Raw genomic sequence first — 24,035 nt, forward strand, 5'->3', positions numbered from 1 at the left:
TCAGCAGAGGAGGACAAAGGGTTTGATTAGGGCAGGGAAAATGGAGTACGAGAAGAAGCTTGCAGGGAACATTAAGACGGATTGCAAAAGTTTCTATTGATATGTGAAGAGAAAAAGGTTAGTGAAGACAAACGTAGGTCCCCTGCATTCAGAATCAGGGGAAGTCATAACGGGGAACAAAGAAATGGCGGACCAATTGAACAAGTACTTTGGTTCGGTATTCACTAAGGAGGACACTAACAACCTTCCGGATATAAGAGGGGTCAGAGGGTCTAGTAAGGAGGAGGAACTGAGGGAAATCCTTATTAGTCGGGAAATTGTGTTGGGGAAATTAATGGGATTGAAGGCCGATAAATCCCCAGGGCCTGATGGACTGCATCCCAGAGTACTTAAGGAGGTGGCCTTGGAAATAGTGGATGCATTGACGGTCATTTTCCAACATTCCATTGACTCTGGATCAGTTCCTATCGAGTGGAGAGTAGCCAATGTAACCCCACTTTTTAAAAAAGTAGGGAGAGAGAAAACAGGGAATTATAGACCGGTAAGCCTGACATCGGTAAGTGGGTAAGATGATGGAATCAATTATTAAGGATGTCATAGCAATGCATTTGGAAAGAGGTGACATGATAGGTCCAAGTCAGCATGGATTTGTGAAAGGGAAATCATGCTTGACAAATCTTCTAGAATTTTTTGAGGATGTTTCCAGTAGAGTGGACAAGGGAGAACCAGTTGATGTGGTATATTTGGACTTTCAGAAGGCTTTTGACAAGGTCCCACACAAGAGATTAATGTGCAAAGTTAAAGCACATGGGATTGGGGGTATGTAAAAGAGGAGAGGTAGAGAGACGGAGAGGTATCGGGATGGAATTCCTGAGCTTAGGTCCGAGGAAGCTGAAGGCATGTCCGTCAATGGTGGAAGAAAATTGGGGATGTGCAAGAACCTAGAATTGGAGGAGCGCAGAGATCTCAGAGGGTTGTAGGGCTAGAGGAGGCTAGAGATAGAGAGGGGCGAGGTTATGGAGGGATTTGAAAACAAGGGGTGAGAATTTAAAAACTGAAGCATTGCTGGATGCTCCTGTTGTTAAGTTCTGAATCTAATGTACTGACTGACACGAGACACATGCTGAAGTCAGGGTCACTCAGGATCTGCACCTTTAATTCCAGCTCTCCAGTGCTGCACTTGCCTGGGACCTCCCTTTATATACCACAGTGGGACAGGTATGGAGTGTCTCCTGCAAGTGCACCCCTGGTGGTAAGGTATGCTTATTGTTACAGGTCATATCCAGTTACAGTCATGTATAGCCTGGTAAGATAAAGTTATATACAGTAATATGAGATACATGACATCACCCTCCCCCAAGATCTTATTGCCTTTATCGAGTCAGTCTCTCAGGTGGTCTGCGCTCTCGCGTGGAGCATCTTAGTTCAGTTGTTTGAACTGGTGCCTGTTTTTCATTCGGTGTGATTGCTGGTATCTCGCCTGGGCTGTCTGCTGAGACTGCCCTTTCCTCAGGTTGTTCCACCTGTCTATCCACCAGGTGTGGTGTGAGTTCCACATTGTCGTCTGCCTCTGGTTCTTCAGTGTTATCAGTGAATCTACTTTTTACTTGGTCTACATGACTCCGGCAGGTATGGTCATTGTCCATTTGTACAACCAGTAGCCTGTTTCCCTCTTTGTCTGTTATTGTCCCTGCAAGCCATTTGGGACCCCTGCCATAGTTTAGCACAAACACTTTGTCCTCTATCTCATTCCACCTCCCTCTCGAATTTCGGTCATTGTACTCAGTTAGCTTTTGACGCTTTGCCTCAACAATTTCATGCAGGTCTGGGAGGATTAACGAGAGCCTGGTCTTTAAGGTTCGTTTCATCAATAGTTGTGCGGGGGGAACCCCAGTCAACAAATGTGGACGAGATCTGGATGCCAGCAGCAGTCGCGACAGGCAGCTCTGCAGCGTGGGACCTTGGGTTCTGAGCATGCCTTGTTTAGTGATCTGCACTGCTCGCTCTGCCTGGCCATTGGAGGCCGGCTTGAAAGGTGCCGTCTTAACGTGATTTATACTGTGGTCAACTATAAAATCGTGAAATTCTGCGCTGGTGAAGCACGGACCATTATCACTGACCAATATGTCAGGAATTCTGTGCGTTGTAAACATGGTTCTAAAGCTCTCCACAGTGGTGGAGGTGGTGCTCGAGTTTAAAATGGTGCACTCGATCCATTTTGAAAATGCATCAACGACTACGAGGAACATTTTGCCCATGAATTGGCCCGCATAGTCTACATACACCCCCGACCACGGTTTGGTGGGCCAAGGCCAGAGGCTAAGGGGGGCCTCCCTGGGGGCATTACTGAGTTGGGCACAAATGGTGCACCGACGACGCAGAGCTCCAAGTCCGCGTCAATGCCAGGCCACCAGACATGAGATCTGGTTATGGCCGTCATAAGGACGATCCCCGGGTGCTCGCGATGGAACTCCCGAACAAACGCCTCCCTGCCTCGTAAGGGCATAACTACTCGGCTGCCCCACATCAGGCAGTCTGCCTGTAGTGAGAGTTTATGCCATGCGCCTATGGAAGGGTTAGACCTCCTCGCGGCAGGCATCGCGAGCCTCTGCCCAGTCACCGGTTAAAACGCATCTTTTAACTCGAGATAACGTGGGGTCGCTGGTCATCCAGGCTCTGATTTGGCGAGCCATCATGGGTGAACCTGTGGATTCAAAGGCATTGATTGCCATGACCATCTCACAGTCCTGTTTGTCGGACCCTTCTGTGGTCGCCAAGGGTAGCCTGCTAAGTGCGTCAGCACAGTTGTCTGTGCCTGATCTGTGCCTTATTGTATAGTCGTAAGCCGCCAGCATGAGTGCCCACCGCTGAATGCGCGCCGAGGCGTTGGCGTTGATTGCCTTGCACTCGGATAGTAGGGACGTGAGGGGTTTGTGGTGGGTTTCTAATGCAAACTTGGACCCGAATAGGTATTGGTGCATCTTTTTGACACCGTACACGCACGCGAGCGCCTCCTTCTCAACCATACCGTACCCGCACTCCGCCCGCGAAAGTGACCTGGAGGCATAAGCAACGGGGCTGCAATTCACCCGCATCATTGACGTGCTCTAAAACGCACACGACCCCGTACGCTGATGCATCCCACGTAAGGACTAACTTTTTACCTGGGTCAAAAAAGTCTAAAACACTCTTGGAACATCGAAGGTTGCGTGCCTTATGTTAGCGCATTCTTGGGCCTCCCCCCAAAACCAATCGCACCACTTTCTGAGTAGCACATGGAGAGGCTCCAGCAGCATGCTCAAATTCTGCATAAAGTGCCAAAAGTAATTGAGTAGCCCGAGAAAGGCGCGCAGTTCCGAGACATTCCGGGGCCTGGGTGACAGGCGAATCGCTTCGGTTTTGAATTCGGTTGGGTGCATTCCATCAGCGGCAATCCTTCTGCCCAAAAATTCAACCTTAGGCGCGAGAAACAGACACTTGGATTTCTTAACTCTTAGGCCTACCCAATCCAATCGACTTAGTACTTCCTCAAGATTGCGGAGATGAGAGTCGGTGTCCCTGCCCGTGATGAGTATGTCATCTTGAAACACAACCGTCCCCAGGATGGACTTGAGCAGACTTTCCATGTTGCGCTGGAATATAGCAGCTGCCGACCTGATGCCGAATGGGAATCGATTGTACACAAAAAGGCCTCGATGTATGTTGATGGTGGTGAGTAGCTCAGACTCTTCTGTCAGTTCTTGCGTCATATACGCAAATTTGAGGTCAAGTTTCGAGAAAAGTTTTCCTCCAGCCAACGTGGCAAATAGGTCCTCCGCTCTGGGCAGCGAGTATTGGTCCTGTAGGGAGACTCTGTTTATGGTAGACTTGTAATCCCCACAGATTCGCACGGATCCATCAGGCTTCATGACTGGGACGATGGGGCTTGCCCAATTGCTGAATTCTGCGGGAGAAATTATGCCTTTCCGCAGAAGCCGTTCAGTTCATTTTCAATCTTTTCCCTCATCACATAAGGCACAGCTCTAGCCTTGTGATGGACCGGTCTCGCATTCTGTGTGATGTAGATTCTAACTTTAACCCCTTTGAAGGTGCCCACACCTGGCTGAAAGAGATGTTCAAAACGGCTTAGAACTGTTGAGCAGGAGGTCCGTTTCTCTGACGACATGGCGTGATCATCATCCCATTTCCAATTAAGTTCTGCTAGCCAGCTTCTCCCCAACAGGGCTGGGAGATCCCCGGGGACAATCCACAGGGAAAGTCGGTGCACCATCCCTTTGTGTGTGACTGAGAGCATGGCGCTGCCAAGGACTGGGCCGATTTCTTTAGTATAGGTCCTTAGTTTGGTGTCGATCTTTGTGAGTTTTGGTCTGTTGCTTTTGTGCGGCCACAGCTGTTCAAATTGTTGAACGCTCATGAGGGATTGACTGGCCCCTGTGTCCAGTTCCATGTTGACGGGTATCCCGTTGAGTAGAACCTTCATCATAATTGGAGGCGTCTTGGTGTAAGGACAGTGGACATTGATCGTGTTAACCCGCTGTACCTCGGCGTCCCGTGCACTGTTCCAACCATCTTCTGGTCCACTTTCCGACCCTTCCGATTCGTATACCAGCCAAGCTGCTGTTTTTCTGCACGTGTGAGCCAGATGCCCTGTGTAGTTGCAGTTTCTGCAAATGGCATGCTGAAATCGACACACCCTGGTTGAGTGCCTTCCCCCACATCTCCAACACAGACCGTTTCCATTGTTTCCGAAGGATGAGCTGCATCTGGCTGATCTCCCTTGAGCTTCTCTCAATCTGTTGTTGATTGCTCGCATTGTGGGTTGATGAGGTGTGATTGGCCGTTCATGTGGCCCTTGATTTTGATGGCTTCTGGCGCCACATTCTGCTGTTGAAGGCCTGCTCTCCTGCCTTTGTCTGTGTGTGGGGGTAGTGGTTTGTTTCACAATGTGAACCCCTTGTTCCGATGCCTCGTTGGTTGTTGTACCCGAAGTATAGATCAGCCTCGTTACTTCTTCGCCTGCCAAGAACGTCTGTGCGACCAGTGCTGCTGCCTCTAGAGTCAAGTTCTTAGTCTCTATAAGCTTTCGGAATATGCCTGCGTGGCCTATTCCTTCAATAAAAAAGTCTCTCAGTACTTCTCTCCTTAGTTCATCAGGGAACCCACATGAACTAGCCAGCCCCAGAAGTTCCGCCACGAAGTCGGGTATGCTTTGGCCCACACAGCGTCTGTATTTGTAGAACCTGTGTCTGGCCATGTGTAGGCTGTTCGCTGACTTCAGGTGGTCTCTCGCCAGTGTGCTGAACTCCTCAAATGACTTGCTTGCTGGTTTCTCGGGTGCCAGCAGGTCTTTCATTAAAGCGTATGTTTTCGAGCCACAGCTGGTCAAGAGATGGGCTCTTCTCTTGTCTGCCTTATCGTCGCCCAGCCAGTCTTTGGTCACAAAGCTTTGCTGGAGCCTTTCTATAAAGTCATCCCAATTGTCTCTAGCATTGTATTTCTCATCTGAGCTGTTGGTAGCCATTCTGTGGATTCTGTGATCTCATCCTCGTCGCCACTGTTAAGTCCTGACTCTAATGTACTGACTTACACGAGACACATGCTGAAGTCAAGGTCACTCAGGACCTGCACCTTTAATTCCAGCTCTCCAGTGTTGCACTTGCCTGAGACCTCCCTTTATATACCACAGTGGGACAGATATGGAGTGTCTCCTGCAAGTGCACCCCTGGTGGTAAGGTATGCTTATTGTTGCAGGTCACATCCAGTTACAGTCATGTATAGCATGGTAAGATACAGTTATATACAGTAATGTGAGATACATGACACCTGTGAAGCATCTTGGAATGTTTAACTACATTAAAGGCACTATATAAATGCTACTTGTTGTTGTTGCTTTATTGAGTTAACTTTTGTCTTTAGCACGCCTGAGAACTTTGAATGCTGGGAGTATGTATTTGGAATTCAGGCATACATCCCCATGGTTCTCACTTCAATAATTTTAATGGACAGACTTAATCAATTTTATTGGCTGGAAAAATGTGCACTTGTATTTCTGGTTTGCGCTTTTGTTGTGCAAATGTCTGTGCTGGAGCATTAAGACATAAGGAAATACAGGATATTTCAAATATTACAAACACAAATGGTCAAAAACTTTATAATATGAATGCCAGATGAGTGTGTATCAAATTCCGATCTCTGCTACTTTAACTGTGGTGTTAACCCACTTATTTTTTAGGTTTGAATCTCTATCAGATTCATGGCAAGAAAAGATTTTAAAAAAGAAGAAAAATATCAAGACCATAGTGGCTGAATGAAGAGGTAAAAATCAAGTTAAAGCTTGAACAGAATTGTTCTAAAAGTTAAAAAGCTGCAAAACCTAGTACAGAAATGGAATCGCTGTCAAAAGGGCCCAACGAGAAGAAAAGTTGCTTTTGGCAGCAGCTGTGATTTAACGAGGGTCATACCTGAAGACAAACTAAGTCTGCGTTTATTATGAATTTAACAAAGTTTTTGTCATTCAGATCTCTTCTTGCCAACCTTTCGTTTGGTTAGTCAGGTGTCAGACAAGCACAGTAACACGTGACCATGTTACAGAGTCTCCAAACAAAGCTGTGAGAAATCCACACCTGTAGAGTTTATGTTTGGTAAATACAGATTGCATGCTCTATTCCAGTAGGGATGCACCCATGTATCCAAGTTCAGAGAACTTAGGCACAGCTTGGACATGACTAGACAAGGCAACATAAGTTGTTGTCCCGAGCTTTGTGACATTCTGAGATCTCAAATAAAACCACATTGTTCTATACACTCCTCGTGAGAAAAATGTAGCTTGTTCCCTTGTGATTACTCTGCATGCCTTTACAGCATGATATATGCCAGAACAACCTGAAGAACCACTTTAAGAGCCAATGATAGCTGCAAGATTCTGCAGTCATTTTCAGTCTCACTATGATCTCACCCCCTGTGAATAGATAACAAAGCTGTGTGCTGGAACACTAAGGTTATTTGTGCTGCAAATACAATTCAATGCAAGACTTTCTTTCAATGCACGAGCCTTAGGTGGACAGGTTCCATGCCTGTAGCTCCTGGCATTCTGTCCCGAATGAGTCTGTTATTAGGGACAGAGTGATTGAGCACTTGAACAAATATGAACTGATCAGAGAGCCAGCATAGATTTGTAAAGGGCAAGTCATGTATAACTAACCTAATTGAATTTCTTGAGGAGGTCACTAACGCAGTAGATAAGGGAGTGTCTATGGATGTTATTTATATGGACTTCCAGAAGGCATTCGCTAAGATTTTGGCAAAAATGAAAACACATGGAATGGAAGCAACTTTTTGACATGGAGGCAGAGTAGGGATAATGGGTACGTACTTCAATTGGCAGGATTTGACAAGTGGTGTCCCTCAGCGATCTCTACTGGGGCCTCAGCTTTTCCTTATATTTATCAATAACTTCACGGTTGGCAATATTCTTCTAGCTGTGCCCCTTTGTCCAAACCACTCACAGCACAGGAGCCATCAACCACTCTGCTTGGCAGTCAACTCTGTCATCATGCATTTTGCCCATGACAGTTAAAAGCTGCCGACTGACAAAGAGGTTAAGTGGCTAATGGTCCTAAGGGCCATGCCAATCTGTATTTCCATTAAAATATTATGAAGAATCCGTTGGCTTACCCTACTGTAGGATTCATTACTCTGATGTAGTTGTAGCATCTGCCAATTATGATCTCTTCCAAGTTGTGAACAGTACCAATTCCGTGCCATGACTTCATCGCTGTATCGACTGGAGCTGAGCAACCCATCAGTAGGATTCCAAACACAACCATGCTCCATTTAGGCATTTTGAAAACTTACCAGTCTCTCAATTTCAACAAAGCTCTTGCACTAAAAGATACACGTCTGCACTCTTTCACTAGTTCTTGAGCATATCAGAATTGTATGATGGAAAACAAACTTGATGTGGCAAGATACATTTAATAATTAACTACTAAAAAACTATTAAAACAACAGATTATTAATATCAAATCCAAACAGAAAATGCTGGAACCCATCAGCCGGTCAGTCAGAATTTGTGGAACAAGCAGGTTATTGAACATTGGGGGCACAATTGGACATAAGTGCATTCATCATCACATAGGCAGAATTTTTGACACCCAGTTATTCTGGGTCCTTGGACAGACCACTGGAGGCAGCCTTTTAAAAAAAAATCACTTAATTTCTGTGGAGCCAGGAGTTCTCCTCATGGCTCGACAAAAATACTGCAGGCTGTTATTGGCCTGGGCTCACGTCCCGCATCATCCTGGGATTGGCCACAGAGCCGGTTTGGCTTCGGAACTGGAAGAAACTCCGAAGGTGCTGCCCGGCGAGGTCCACTGGGATGTCCGATTGGCATCTGCAGCTTGCTGGTTTAATTCAAATGAGGCCCGCCGCAGAATTTGGCTGGGTTCTGGCGCCAATGTCTTCAGGTCTGCATTCAAATCATGTCACCCATTTCGCACTGAAAACAGACACAAATTGAATTTTTCCTCCATTGTTAGGACTGGATTAAATCACAGAAGAACAGCATTTAAAAAGGAACAAACAACAGGAAGGGGGCAGAAAGCACTCACACACATGGATGCATTTTGACCTGTAAAGTCCTTAACTGAAATACATGAGACAGTTAAATGACAAGAGATAGCAAGAGGTATAATGAGAAATTAAAGATACGGATAAGACACAGAAAATGAGTAACGGCTGAGTTGGGGGAGGGGTAAGGAATGGAAACAGGAAAACCCGGTAAAGTGCAGCAGGCTCCAGTAGCGTGGGAGAAGAAAAAAGGAGTTGACATCAGGTTACAGACTGCCCTGGGCAGTAGTGATACCCGCTCTCCTATATGGCTCAGAGACGTGGACCATATGCAGTAGACACCTCAAAGCGCTGGAGAAAATACCACCAGCGCTGCCTCTGCAAGATCCTGCAAATCCACTGGGAGGATAGACGCACCAAAGTCAGTGTTCTCGCTCAGGCCAACATCCCCAGCATCGAAGCACTGACCACACTCAACCAGTTCCATTGGACGGGCCACATTGTCCACTTGCCTGACACGAGATTCCCAAAGCAAGTGCTCTACTCGGAACTCCTTCATGGCAAGCAAGCCCCAGGTGGGCAAAGGAAGCGTTTTGGGGACGTCCTCAAAACCTCCTTGATAAGGTGCAGCATCCCCAGCGACATCTGGGAATTCCTGGCCCAAGACGGCCCTAAGTGGAGGAAGAGCATCCGGGAGGGCGTTGAGCACCTCGACTCTCGTCGCTGAGAGCATGCAGAAATCAAACACAGGCAGTGGAAGGAGCGTGCGGCAAACCAGACTCCCCACCCACTCCTTCCTTCAACCACTGTCTGTCCCACCTGTGACAGAGACTGTAATTCCCATATTGGACTGTACAGTCACCTAAGAACTGACTTTTAGAGTGGAAGTAAGTCTCCCTTGATTTCGAGGGACTGCCTTTGATGATGATGACAGACTGCCCACCAACAGTGCTTCAATGGAGAATTACCACCCTAGTCCTTTATTGATAACCCCAGACTGAGGATCACAGCTGGTGGCCTGCCTTTTATACTAGGCCAGGCACACCAGTACAGGTAACCTACAAGTCTCCCACTGCGGTGCCCTCTGGTGGCACACCTTGTGACAGTACAAACAGTAGCCATGTAGGATACATGACATCACACTCCCCCAAGCCTTTAGTGCAAATCGCCTCTGCATTGCCTGTGCTCTGGACTTAGCTCTATATGGGCTCCATCTGTTTGACCCTTGGCAGGTCGTTTCAATCTTGGGTAAGTGGTTGGTGAAGTAGAGTGCTGGTGGTTGCTGTTTGTGTGTGTCCCTGACCACTCCATTCTCCCCCCCCACCCCCCACATATAGATTATGCCGGGGACTTATTGAATTCATATACATTCAAGTCCAGAAAAACAAGTTTGCATTACATTTGTGGTTCAGTTGTGAGAAAAGTACGTTCGACTAGTGAGATACATTATCGATGTGTACTGGGGGTCGGTGACTGGTGCGCAAGGACAAACTAGTTCCAGAACTGCTGGATGGTGTCCCCGCAGTCTGGTGGCGGCACGGTGCCCAATGCTGGCAGTGGGAACTCAGTTGGTTCAAGTTGCCTGCTCTCGGGGCTGTTGCTGTGGTTCCTAGCGTCGGGCAGGCTCACAGATGCCTGTGACCTCCCTGTCCTTTCTTTGCACCCTGGGTCGCTGCTGCTCCCTGAGGCGCTGTCATCTAGCAGTGCACAGGGAACTGCTGACTCGCTGGCCTGGGCGTTGTTTGGTTTGGGATCCTGGCTGGTCCCGGTCCCCTTTGGTAGCAGTGTTGCGGACGACCCTTTATGGCCTTGATGGGGTCTGGGGGCTGCGCCTTAGCACAGTTTATTCTCTCAGGCTCGTGGTGGTTGGTGCCATCGGGTGCCTGAGAGTCGGAGCCGATCAGAAGCAGGGTATCGATACCGGTGCCGTTGCCCTACTGAGATCGCTTGCTCTGCAGCTCCTGTGTATTGGCTGCTTGTGGCCACACTCCATGGTGCATAACTCTGGTCCCACGGACACAGGCTACAGCGTTGGGTAGCTCCCTGGACCTGTGTGCTCCCAATGGGTGTTTGCCTGCTGCATTGGCTGTGTGCAGTTGAAATCCTACATCGCACAACGTTTCATTACTTATTGTGAATACCCTGGAGCTCCGATCGCGATAGCACAACTTTTCCTTGCTTGTTGCATGTACACAATTCTGATCATCACTTACACATTTAACATGATTGCGATCGCGTGACTTTTCCTTGCTAGTTGCATGTACACATCTCTGATCATCACTTACACATTTTATCTCTAACTCACAGTTGCTATTACATTGTTTGAGTGTGTGGAACTGTCCCTTTAAGCGTGGTGGGATGCAGGCCTCATTTAGAGAGCCTTGCTTTCTTTACCCCAATCCTCTTCTCCGTTTGGTGCCACGTGTTGCTCCATCAGCGCTGCACCTTGTGGTCTGGCCGCTGCCATCTTTTTCTTCAGCGCATTACCTCGTGGTTCGGGCGCCATTTTTCCTCCATCCACGATGTCGACTGCTGTGATCCTCTTCTCTCCGGGTTCTGCCTCCGAAACTGGGAAGTCACCTCTGGATCCAATTTTCTTTCTCCGAAGTCTTGCCACTGGAGCCTGGAAGGTGCATTCAGATCGTCTCAGCTGGATCATCTCCACGCAGTCGTGCTGAGCGGTCTGTGCCTCGGGTGCTGTGCTGGTCTGCTCTCTGGTGCCGGATCCAACCTCAGGTGAGGGCTTGCTTTGCCTCTGAGTGCAGAGGGTGTCGATCGCTGGAAAGGTGAAGTCTTCCCACTTCCAATGGAACTTCTCCATCCACCTTCGTCCGAGTAGCGTTGGTCCATCACCTGCAACAATCCACAGAGGTAACTTGTGCACCGTGCCATCATGGAGTACCTTTACATTCTCACTACCAACGACTGGGATAAGTTCATTGGAGTAGGTGTGCAGCTTTGCCTGAACCGGGACCAACTTGGATCGTTCAGTTTGATTGTCCCATAGCCTCTCAAAGGCTTCTTGATTCATTACTGACTGGCTCGTGCCCCCGTGTCCACTTCCATGAAGACTGAAACGCCATCTATTTCGACTTCCATCCTCAATAGGGAACACTCAGTGGTGCAGGTGAACATGCTATATACCTCCTCGTGGGGCTGAGCTGCCTCTCTGCCTATCGTTTCATAATCCGTGCTGGATTCATGGCCATCTGCAGACTCTTCATCGACACAGTGAGTCATATTTCTCTTACACATTCGCTGGAGGTGGCCCTTTGTGCTGCAGTCTTTGCATACATAGTCTTTAAAGCAGCACTGATGAGCCCTGTGATTCCCTCCACAACGCCAGCATGGAGCTACTCGATTAGACCCCTCGGCAGACTCTGAGTTAAGGGACTTGGAGGCCTGTTCTCTCTTCCCTGAGAAGGTTCGCGTTCTACAGTCCAGCCTCTAAAAGGTGCCACTCTGTGCACAGTACTTGCCAGGTTTGAGTGCTGAGGGTGAGTCATCTGCCTATAGCTGCAGGTCGAGGTCATGAATGCCTGGCTCACAGAGATGACCTTCTGCAGTGTGACTGTGGTATCTGCCGACAGTAGCTTATGAAGAAGGCTCTCATGGCCTTTTCCAATGACAAAAATGTCCCACAGCGCTTCGGTGAAGTGGTCACCAAAATCACACGGTGTCGCCAGCCTCCTGAGGTCTGCAGCGTATTTCGCAATTTCCTGGCCTTTGGGTCGTCGGTGGGTGTAGAACTGATGTCTGGCTATGAGGATGCTCTCCTTGGGCTTGAGTTGCTCCTGGATCAGTGTTACAAGCTCCTCGTACGTCTTGGTCGTTGTCTTCGCTGGTGCCAGCAAGTCCCTGACGGGGCCATAGTCGGTGGACCCATAACTGGTTAGAGGATAGCTCTGCGCTTGCCAGAAAGTGTGGCCGGGTTTTCTCCTGCCAGGTCGTTTGCTGTGAAGAAATGGTTGAGCCTCTCCACAAAGGCGTCCCAATCATCATCGGCGAACTGCTGCAACGTCCAAAGGGTAGCCATTTTTGCATGAAAATCCGTAATCTCGTCGCCAATTGTTATGTCCTTGGATGCTCTGATAATGACTTCACAAAGCAACGTGTTCTACTTGAACTGTAGTGACCTTAGTCCTTTATTGATAACTCCAGATTGAGGATGACACCTGCTGGCCTGCCTTTTATACTAGGTCAGGGACACCTGTATAGGTAACCTAAAAGTCTCCCACTGCTGTGTCCTCTGGTGGTACACCTTGTGATGGTACAAACAGTAGTCATGTAGGATACATGACAGGATGGGGCAGTTAATATCAAAGCTTTTGTCACAGGTACTGACTTGCTACCAGCTGAGTGCATCCAGCAATTTCTGTTTTGTTTGATTTCCAGATCTGCAGGTTTTTTGGTGTCTTTTTAGAAATGTATTGCCATCCTATAACAGCAAAACCAACCTCTGGTATGAGTACCAGAAACTCATTATGTAGTTAGTTCCTTGCATAATGAACATGAAGCCGCAAAATATTGCCATAATTATCAGATTTGACACTATGGTTCTGCATCAGACTAAATCCCAATCAATCAGAAACAAGTGAGCAGTGTGTGCACCTTGGGATGGGCATTTATCGAGACTAAAACAGAGCTACACCCTCAGACTATGCTGAAAACAGAAATGTTATTGTGTGCTTCATGCTTTCATTGGTTGAATTAGCAGCCTGGGCAATTACTGAGATCCTGATTCATCAGTTTTTTTACCTACTGATCCTCAGAGCTGAGTACAGTTGAGGGATGCTATTTGGCCTTTATAATTCATTCTTCCATGGAATCTACAATCCCCTCATCCATTACAAGCATTCAGTTGTCTCTTGAATGATTTGAAATATTGCTTCCACTGCAGGTATTAGTGTATTTGAAAAAGTACATCCGGATATCAGTCCTCAACTTGCCTTTTTACTAGTTTATACCTGTGTCCTGCAGTTATGGTTTAATTTGAATCTTTTCTATTCCATTTAGTACCTTGTATGTGTTTATAAAGTTTCCTCTCATACACCTCCTTTCAAGATAGAAGTTTGGTTTTCCTAACCCTTCACCATAATCCAGTTCCCTGACTGGACCTCAGTGATCACACTTGCCATTCTTCGTTGCACCAGAGCTTGAATGAGACAAGAGAGACAGTGACCCAAACTGATAGCAACATTCAAAGTGTGGTCTAAACAGGGCACTATGAAGCTTTTGTGTTTAAAAAAAAAATTGTTCCTGGGATGTGGGCGTCGCTGTCAAGGCCAGAATTTATTGCACATCCCTAATTGCCCTTAAGATAGTGATGAGCCGCCTTCTTGAACAGCAGCAGCCCTTGCGGTGAAGGTTCTCCCACAGTGCTGTTGGGAAGTTCCAGGATTTTGACCCAGCGACGATGAAGGAACAGCGATATATTTCCAAGTCAGGATGGTGTGTGACTTGGAGGGGAACGTGAAGGTCATGGTGTTCCCATGCGCCTGCTGCCCATCTTCTTCTAGGTAATAGAGGTCGCGAGTTTGGGAAGTGCTACCGAAGAAGCCTTAGTGAGTTGCTGCAGTGCATCTTATAGATGGTACACACTGCACCGGTGCGCCGATGGTGGAGGGAGTGAATGTTTAAGGTGGTTGGTGAGGTGCCAATCAAGTGGGCTGCTCTGTCCTGGATGATGTTGAGCTTCTTGTGTGTTGTTGGAGCTGCATTCATCCAGGCAAGTGGTGAGTATTCCATCACACTCCTGACTTGTGCCTTGTAGATGGTGGAAAGACTTTGGGGAGTCAGGAGGTGAGACACTCGCCACAGAATACCCAGCCTCTGAGCTGCTCTTGTTGCCACAGTATTTATGTTTCTGGTCAATGGTGACCCCCAGGATGTTAATGGTGGAGGATTCGGCGATGGTTATGCTGTTGAATGTCAAGGGGTGGTGGTTAGACTCTCACTTGTTGGAGAGAGTCATTGCCTGGCACTTGTGTTGCGCGAATGTTGCTGGCCACTTATCAGCCCAAGCCTGAATGTCGTCCAGGTCTTGTTGCATTCGGGCATGGACTGCTTCATTATCTGAGGAGATGCAAATGGCACTGAATATTGTGCAGTCATCAGCGAACATCCCCACTGCTGACTTTATGATAGAGGGAAGGTCAACGATGAAGCAGTTAAGGATGGTTGGGCCTAGGACATTGCTCTGAGGAGCTCCTGCAGTGATATCCTGGGGCTGTGATGATTAAGCTCCAACCACCACAACCATCTTCCTTTGTGCTAGGTATGAGTCCAGTCAGTGGAGAGTTTTCTCCGTTTCCCATTGATTCCAGTTTTACTAGGGCTCCTTGGTGCCACACTCGGTCAAATGCTGCCTTGATGTCAAGGGCAGGCACTGCCACCTCACCTCTGGAATTCAGCTCTTTTGTCCATGTTTGGACCAAGGCTGTAATGAGGTCTAAAGCCGAGTGGTCCTGGCGGAACCCAAATTGAGTATCGGTGAGCAGGTTATTGGTAAGTGCTGCTGGATAGCACTGTTGATGACATCTTCCATCACTTTGCTGATAAATGAGAGTAGCCTGATGGAGCAGTAAGTGGCTGGATTGGATTTGTCCTGCATGATGGCATTGTTAGATCTCTTAATTTCCAATGAAATACGAACTCCGATTGTAGTTTTAATGTAACTTTATTCTGGCAGCAGCAACAAGCTTCTGGCTTTAAGCCAGGCCTTTGTCCTTCTGAGACCACATGGCCAAAATGGCTGTACTTATACCTGCTTCAATTTACAGAAAAGAACTCGCCTTCTTTGACCTTATTGGCTCAATTGATAGTCTTTTAACCTTTAATTGGTTCGCTACCCAAGGTCCTAAAATGTCAAGTTGATTGATGACTTTATGCAATGTGGTCTGTGTTCTTTCAAAAACTGCAGCCAGGCTGCAGAGCTTGAATTCTCAATCAATCCCTTCTTTGATTCTTTCACAAAATGAATCATACAACATTCGGTATCACTGGTTAAACATTCTACAAAATAGTTTCATACATGTTAATAGAGTTTCCTTCTAAAATTTGTTGATGTGTTTCGCCACATGTTCGGACCAGTAGCTTTCACACAAATTTACACCAACCCGAGTTCCATCGTGGCCACAATGGAAGTCTGGTTTTAGTACGTTAATTAACCTTATTCCAATTTAATCCAAATCAATATCTTAATTCAACCAGTAAACAACCTTCCCTTAAGCATAACATACCCCTGTGCCACGTACAGACAGTCTGCTGGGACCTGCAAGGTGTCTCACATGCGGGACAGCAGCTACAGCCGCCTGGTCGCAACAGATTTAATCAATATAAACAAACAATATAAAAGTAAAATAATTACAACGAATAGAATTATACCTTCCATCAATGAAGTTCCTATTGAACCTAGCCATTCAATGGCTCCGCTCCACAAAGTGAATGATGGGAGTTGCTTAAGTTTTTCTACCTCCTTTTGGATATGCTCCACTAAGTGGGTAATTTCATCGGAGCTATCTGGGATATACGTGCAACACTCAGTTCTGAGTAGGGTGCAAGTACCTCCCTTTTCAGCCAGGATGTAGTCAAGGGCCAATCTATTCTGTAGGGCTACTGTGCGGATTGCTACCATTTCTGCATTGATTTTAACTAGGGCCTCTGAGATATCATTGGCTACCTGTTCCACAACGGATGCCATGTTAATGGATTCCCTTGCCAGTCTGGCGGTCCCACACCCGGGGATCAGAATGGCAAAGAACCTCTCTGTTTCTGTGATAGCTCTCTTAGGACAGTGTAAATCTTCCGACAGTGACTTTATATGATACATATACGGCACAATGTAGGCTAAATAGCAGGATCCCGTCCAATTCTGGGGCAGCCAAGGTTAGGCCTTGTGGCCACACACCCAATAGGTGCCATTATAGGCAATGAAGGATAGCTGTTTCTTTGTCAGGAACACTCCGGGGCCTATCCAGGCTTTTCCATCTGTTTTATTCAGAATCTCCGTTACGTTAAAAATTCCCACATCGGCCCAGTTTGGACGGTTCCGTGACTTGATTATATTATAATTCTGGGAGCAGTTACTATACCTCATATTTTGGCCTCCTTTGATGTTTCTAATCAGACGGACCGATTCCCCCGGTCTTCCTATTCCCGTTGTATTAGCGATAACAACAAATGGGGGCCGTTTGGAATTATTGTAGCACGGTTGGTATCCCCCTTCAAAGGTAGTCAGATTGTAACCTGCTGACTTTTATTTACGTGCCCAGTTTTCCGTATTCTGAAACGCATTGTCTGTTTTGTTTTGATTAATTATCCACACAGCCATTTCCGAGATATTTAAGGGAACTGGCCTCAAGGGAATCCCTCCGTTTGAGTGAATTGGAATATGCGCACACACCCAACAACTAGAAATGTTACCTTGTTTGGCATAAATGTATGACATATATAAAAAGGTATTTACATGTAATTCCTTTGCTACCCTACTATTTCCCTTTGGTGCAGAGGGTCGGCTAGTAAGAAGTAGGCCTATGCCTAGAATACCTACAATCAGTAATACAGTAAATTTATACATTTTGGCAAAAAGTAATTGTCCTTATTAGATTTCAGCTTCAGTTACGGGTGCTCATTTAACATGTGAAGTGTGGATCCAGGCTTTCTTTCCTTGGACTTTAACAGCTGCCTGGGTGGTCAATAACACTTGATAAGGTCCCTCCCACTTGGCACCCAAAGGTTCTTTATGCAACTTTTTCACATAGACCCAGACTCCCGGGATGATGTCATGTCCTCCTTCGGGTGGATTACCCCAAGCTGCCGATACCTGTCGGGAAACAGAACTAACAGCATTGGTTAAGTTCTGACAGTATGATAACAAAGTGTCACTCATTAAGTGAACATCAGCTTTCCTTAAAACGATAGTTCCTGGCAGCGACATGGGTCTTCCTGTTATAATTTCAAATGGCCTTAGACCTGTAGTTCTGTTCGGGGTTGCCCTAATGCTACATAGCACTATTGGCAGTGCCTGGGGCCATGGTGTTCCTTCTTGGTGATATTTGGCAAGCTGTTGTTTCAGAGTTCGATTCATACGCTCTACTTGTCCTGATGATTGTGGATGATAAGGACAGTGTAAATCCCACGTAATGTTCAGTAACCTACAGACTTCTTGGCAGACAGCACCTGTGAAGTGTGTTCCCTGATCTGAGTCAATGCTACTCGGGACTCCCCATCGGGGAATGTAATCCTTATACAAGACCTTTGCAGTGTGATTGGCTGTGGCTCTTTTAGTTGGGACAGCTTCTACCCATCTAGAGAATCTGTCGACCATGACAAGAATGTTAGTGTATCCTTGGCATGAAGGAAGAGATATATAATCAACCTGCAGATGCTGGAATGGTCCGACTGGGGCAGGGGGCCTCAGTTGGGGCATGACCGTGATGGGTCCAGAATTATTTTTCTGGCAGACCACACAGTGGTCTGCTACCAGCTGGGCATGTTTTTTAAATCCCCCACCCCACCAGCTTTTCTGGAACCGTTCCGTCATCTGTTGTGAGGCCAGGTGTCCCCACGAGTGGATCTGTTGGGCTAAAAAAGGCATAAGCGCTTGTGGCGCAACTAGCTTGTCGGTAACCCTTTGTCTCCAGACACCATCTTCACATAGCTTAATTCCTGCCTCAATCCATGTCCATTTTTCCTCTCGGGAGCACTCGCCTTGCATTGTTTGAAGGTCTCATGTCAGAGTTCTGAGTGCTTTCAATCTGCACATCTGTGTTGGTTCTTCTGGGGGAACGCCCTTTGAGGCGGCATCTTTAGCTGCCTGGTTGGCTAGGGCATTTCCCTGTGCTTCTGTGGTATTTTCCTTGGTATGAGCCTTACACTTCAGGATGGACACTTCCTGAGGTAATTGTATGGCCTCTAGTAAGTCTTGGGCATCTTTTCCATTTCGGATAGGTGTACCAGCAGCAGTGAGGAATCCTCTTTTCTGCCATAACAGACCAAAGTCGTGAGCGACTCCAAAAGCATAACGCAAATCTGTGTAGACATTAGCTATCTGTCCTTCTGCTATTCGAGATGCTTCTGACAGGGCCCGTAACTCGGCCTGTTGTGCTGACGTTCCTGAGGGTAAACATCCTTTTGCCACTACCTCATATAAGGTTGTAACTGCCCATCCTGCTTTTCTGGTACCATTGTCAACAAAGGAGGAACCATCTGTAAACAGGATGAGGTCTGGGTTGTGCAGAGGCTCCTCTGCTGCTAAGGCTGCTTCTTCTGTTTCTTTTAAATCTCCACGCAGTCATGCTCTTCACATTCTCCCCACTCTTGCTCTCTCGATTCTGACATCGGGAGCATAGTTGCGGGATTAACCGGCCTGGCCCGGACGATATGGAGATTAGGAGCTTCCAAAACTGCTGTCCAGCGGGTCCATCTAGCTGCCATCACCTGAGACATTCTATTCATAGACAGCAAAGCATGTACGGTGTGGGGACACTTGACAATCAGCTTTTGGTCGAGGACTAGACCCGCAGTGATCATTACCGCTCGACATGGAGCTTCCATGGCCCTTAGGCAACTTCCCCATCCGAGGGCTACCGCATCCAGTTTTGCTGAATAATAGCCAATAGGTCTTTGCCGATCCCCATGTTCTTGTGTCAGTATAGCTGTCATATATCCTTCTTTCTCATGGACAAACAGGGTAAATGGCTTAACACTGTCGGGGATTCGCAGAGCCGGTGCCGAACACAAAGCTTTTTTCAAACTCAGGAAGGCCTCTTGTTGTTCCTTAGTGAGGGTGATGGCTTCTTTAGAGGCACGTTTCCCCTTTAAAGTATCATTCAATGGCTGAGCAAGCTGTGTGAAGGAGTCAATCCAATTTCTATTAAAGTTACACAATCCCAAAAAAGACCTTAGTTCCTGAATAGTGATGGGTTTTTTCGCAGCCCGAATGGCTACAGTTCTATCCTGGGTAAGTTCTCTCTTTCCTTGTGAAATCTTTTGTCCCAGGTATACAACCTCTTCTTGGGATATTTGTGCTTTGTCGATGCTGGCTTTATGTCCTTTCATCCAAAGGTGGTCCAGCAAAGCTCGTAAATCTTGTTCATGCTGTTCTGCCGTGTTTGAAGCTAGCAGGATATCGTCTACATATTGGATGACTGTGGATGACAGGGGAGGTAATTCTCGCAAATAGCTTTGTAAAGCCATGTGGAATACCGTAAGGCTGTTGTGGAAACCCTGCGGTAACCGGGTCCAAGTATACTGTTGTCCTTGAACAGTGAAAGCAAACCACTGTCGAACCTCCGGTGCCAGAGGCACCGACCAAAATCCGTTGGCCATATCTATAACCGAGAAATATTTATGTTCCGGTTTGAGCGCATTAAAAATGGTGGAGGGATCTGCGACCAAAGGAGCTTTTTGATCAATACACTGGTTAGCTTTCCTATAATCAACAGTCAAACACCAAGTCTCATTAGATTTTTGTACCGGCCACACGGGGCTATTGGAGGAGCTATGCGTTTTAATAAACACCCCTTGTTTCTCCAATTGTTGAATAACCGGTAAGATTCCCGCGATGGCAGTTGGACTGATGGGATACTGTTTAGTGCATGGAGGCTTGGTCCCGGTAAATGACGCAGGCTCCACCTGGAGTAGGCCACAATCGTTCTTATCTTTAGCCCATATCGGGTGTTCTTTCAATTCTTCTTTCTTCAAAGTTCTAATTGACCATGTCACCCGACCATCCTCGAAATGCAACGATGAATCTACTTGGATTAGAACATCCATTCCCAAAAGGGGTCGATCTACTGGGCCTATCCAGACCGGCGTGGTTAGTTCATGTGGACCCAGCCCTATAAGTACCGGTGTTGTCCTTTTAATTTCCATTTTATGGCCCCCAACTGCATAGGCTGTACATGCCGTACCATCCAACAGCAAAGAGTCTCCATATTGTAGGGGTAAGCATGTTAATTCTGCCCCTGTGTCGAAAAGACAGTCCACATCCTTATCGCCCACCCTCACAGTTATATATAACCTATCTCCCCTTTGTTGTATTGTTGCGAGGAGGGGGGCCAGGATGGGCTCTAATCGTTTTTTGCTATCCCAAGTAACTCCTTCTGTTGTTGTATTGTCAGTCGCCTAAATGCTTCTATGAGGTCATTACCTTGTGACAAGCCTGGTTTGTTGGTTGAATTGTATCCCTGGCTGCGCCCTTGTTCCCGGCCACGACCTTGCTGTTTTGCCCTGCACGTCTTGGCCCAGTGACCTTCTTTCCCACAATAATAACGTTTTCCGGGTAATTTTCCAAATGACTGTTTATCGTAATCCTGGAATTTCCATCCCATAGCCTGTACAGCTCGGACTTTAGCTCCCATATCCCGATCTAATTGGTTACATCGATCCACCAATGCTGCAAAGGTTGTTCCTCAACCTTCCCAGTCCGGTAACACCACCTTAAGCATTTTGGACAGTTCTGGCTTTAGACCTGCCACAAAAGCTGCTTTCAGGGGTCCAAACACTTGTTCAACCATTTCCTCATCCGTATTATTCATACCCGAATGTTCTAGCCACGTGCATCTAAACCGCTCGTCATACTCCAGGACCTCCTCTGTTCCTTTCTGTTGGCAGGCTGCAATTTTTCCCCAGTCTGTCTTAGCTGGACTGAAGGCTTGCAGCCAGTGTTTAATCGTATCCCACCCTGCATCTAATTCTTGCTCATCCTGCCCCAAAGCTTCTTCTACCTTGTCGTGCAATTTTCTTCCCTGTGTTTTTGGCACCATTATGGTCAAAATATATATCAACTTCATCCGTCCCAGGGATGAAGTTGATATATATTTCTTAAGCGGTCCAATTGGTCCCATGTTTTTACTCCCCCTTTCTTTGGATTGGGCAATTCCTTGGACCATTTATCAATTTTCTCCGGGTCTGCCGGATCATGAAATAAGTATTCTGCACACACCCTTTTCCTCGTTTTTTTGGTTCCGCCCTCATCTGCAGTCTCTTCTGATTTGACTACAACTCGTCTTTTTTTAAATGGGGCACCCCTAATTCTTCATCCTCCGACCCTGTATCATCGGAGGATTCAGAATCCGTATCTATTTCTTGGTCGTGTCTTCGGGTTTGCGCTTTTAATTTATTCAAACATGGGTACCCTGGGAATTGACCGATACATTTTCCTTTTCCTATTACTGTCTCTTGACCTAATGATTTTTTCCATTCTTTAATTTCACCTTTAAGATCTTTAACTTCCGCTTCCGACTTTTCAAGTTCAAATCTTTGCTGTCGCAGCTGTGCACAAACAGCTTGCAATTGGTCCTTTGTACTGGTCAGTTCTTAATCAGGTTGGGAACGCATTATAATTTCATTCCGCTTTCGGATCTGTCCCATAACGGCTAGGGACCATCTAGTTCGCTCTTTATTTTTCATATGGGTCGTTTTTCCCCAGACCCTTTAAATCTCGTCCAAGGATCATTGTCCTTTGGAGGTTCCGTACTTTTGTTCGATCTTAATACGGGTTTTAGATAAGTTGAATTGTTGCTCTATGTATTCTTTCAACTGTTGGAGGATTTCATCTATCGAAATATCAGGTCCTGCCTGCTCACCTTTAACAGTTGTAGGCAATTCTTTGCTCTTATCTCCTGCTGCCATAATACTGATTTCTTTACTGGGGTCGCGAGTCGTAGGCTTTCCAGCCGATCAGTCAGTCGGTGATTAATTAACTAACACACCGCCGAAGTTAGACGTCTGTGGGACCTCGAGCCGACTACCAACCGGAGGGTTCGCAAACCGGAGGCTTTCGGAATCGCGTAGAAGGAGACGCGAATTTAGGCTTTTGACCGAGGACTTTTATAAAGAGGGGTCCTTACCTCAGTATGTAGGTCCTATGTCCAAAATTCAGTTTCTTTCCTCAGCAATCCTGTTCGTGACACCAAAATTGTTAGATCTCTTAATTTCCAATGAAATACAAACTCCGATTGTAGTTTTAATGTAACTTTATTCTGGCAGCAGCAACAAGCTTCTGGCTTTAAGCCAGGCCTTTGTCCTTCTGAGACCACATGGCCAAAATGGCTGTACTTATACCTGGTTCAATTTACAGAAAATAACTCGTCTTCTTTGACCTTATTGGCTCAATTGATAGTCTTTTAACCTTTAATTGGCTCACTACCCAAGGTCCTAAAATGTCAAGTTGATTGATGAGTTAATGCAATGTGGTCTGTGTTCTTTCAAAAACTGCAGTCAGGCTGCAGAGCTTGAATTCTCTATCAGGCATTAAACTGTACTGTTCGGCATTCTGTTCTCTTTGTTAATCGCTGTGCTACAATTTTAGAAAATGGTCAGTGTGGAGTCTACTATCCCTCCCAGATCTCTCTCAGCCTTTCTCAAGTTAGTTTAACACCATTTATTATGTACCCCATCTTTTCTTCCAAAGTAAAAACCTTGCACTTAGATATATTGAATTCCATCGAACTTGCAAGTATGCTCTACGTCCTAGTGTAATTCCTTGGCTACCCGACTATTCTCTTTGTTCCATGCCCGCCACACCGCCTAGATTAGTATGATTTGTGAAACTTACCACACTACATTGAGTATTTTGAATCCAGGTTATTTATGTAGATCAGAAACTGTAGGACTCTAGCACTGATCCCTGGGGCACTCCACTCAGTATATCTCCCAGACCAGCATCATCCTTATTATCTGCTGTTTTCTCTCTTTTATTCAATTCTGTATTCACCTATGTTGACTGTTGCCTTCAGCTTGTGTTGTACCCTTTCACGTCAAACTTTATTGAAGATTTGAGTTTGTGTGAAAGTGTCATCCACATCATTGCAAAGACTCTAGGAAACAATCCTTACTTAAAACATAAAATGTGGCTGTAAGCATGATTAACAATAAAAAAAAAGACAAAATGGACCCACTCTTCCAAGATAGTAATGGGAGAAATTAATCCTTATTTTCTATAACTGCATCCAATATCAGGAAATAGATATTCTAACAGTGGACATCTTCAGGATACAATTGAATCTACATGATAATCCGGGGTGGAGCCCTGGCCCAATTCTCACCTTAGTGCTAACTCAGCATAGATCGGGGATCAAACATGGTACCACCAGCTTTGTATTACATCATTACATTATGATTTTACCATTAGCAAGCTATTGGGAAAATGTATTCAAGGTTTAAATAGCAACGTTTTCGCAAACCAAGTACCAAAACAAATATTTTATGCTAAAGAAACACTTTTCGTACAATGGAGCCATTATGATGCAACATAAAATGAAGGTACAAGCTGCAAATGGATTCATATTTAAAAATATAAGTACAATTCACATATGTATAAACAAGTCCAACAATGTATAACTTCTATTTTAAATTTGACAAGTAGATTCTGTTTCCATTATAGCAACACCCGATGAGAAGTTTCTGTATAAAAATACAAATATGCATAAAAATATAAAATCATAACTATAAAGTCATGA

The 24,035-nt window shown here is 46.2% G+C and overlaps 1 protein-coding gene across 1 annotated transcript in view; it reads right to left on the reverse strand.

Moving 5' to 3' along the window:
• LOC139229730 (ADP-ribosyl cyclase/cyclic ADP-ribose hydrolase 2-like) overlaps nucleotides 1–7,841 on the reverse strand; it is a 46,280-nt gene extending 38,439 nt beyond the window's left edge. The window contains exon 1 of the mRNA XM_070861279.1: nucleotides 7,675–7,841. Within this exon, the coding sequence (XP_070717380.1) occupies nucleotides 7,675–7,841 (167 nt within the window). The remainder of the gene's footprint in view (nucleotides 1–7,674) is intronic.
• Between the last annotated feature and the right edge of the window lie 16,194 nt (nucleotides 7,842–24,035).

Source organism: Pristiophorus japonicus, chromosome 2 (genome assembly GCF_044704955.1).
Source record: "Pristiophorus japonicus isolate sPriJap1 chromosome 2, sPriJap1.hap1, whole genome shotgun sequence".
Classification (NCBI taxonomy): domain Eukaryota; kingdom Metazoa; phylum Chordata; class Chondrichthyes; family Pristiophoridae; genus Pristiophorus; species Pristiophorus japonicus.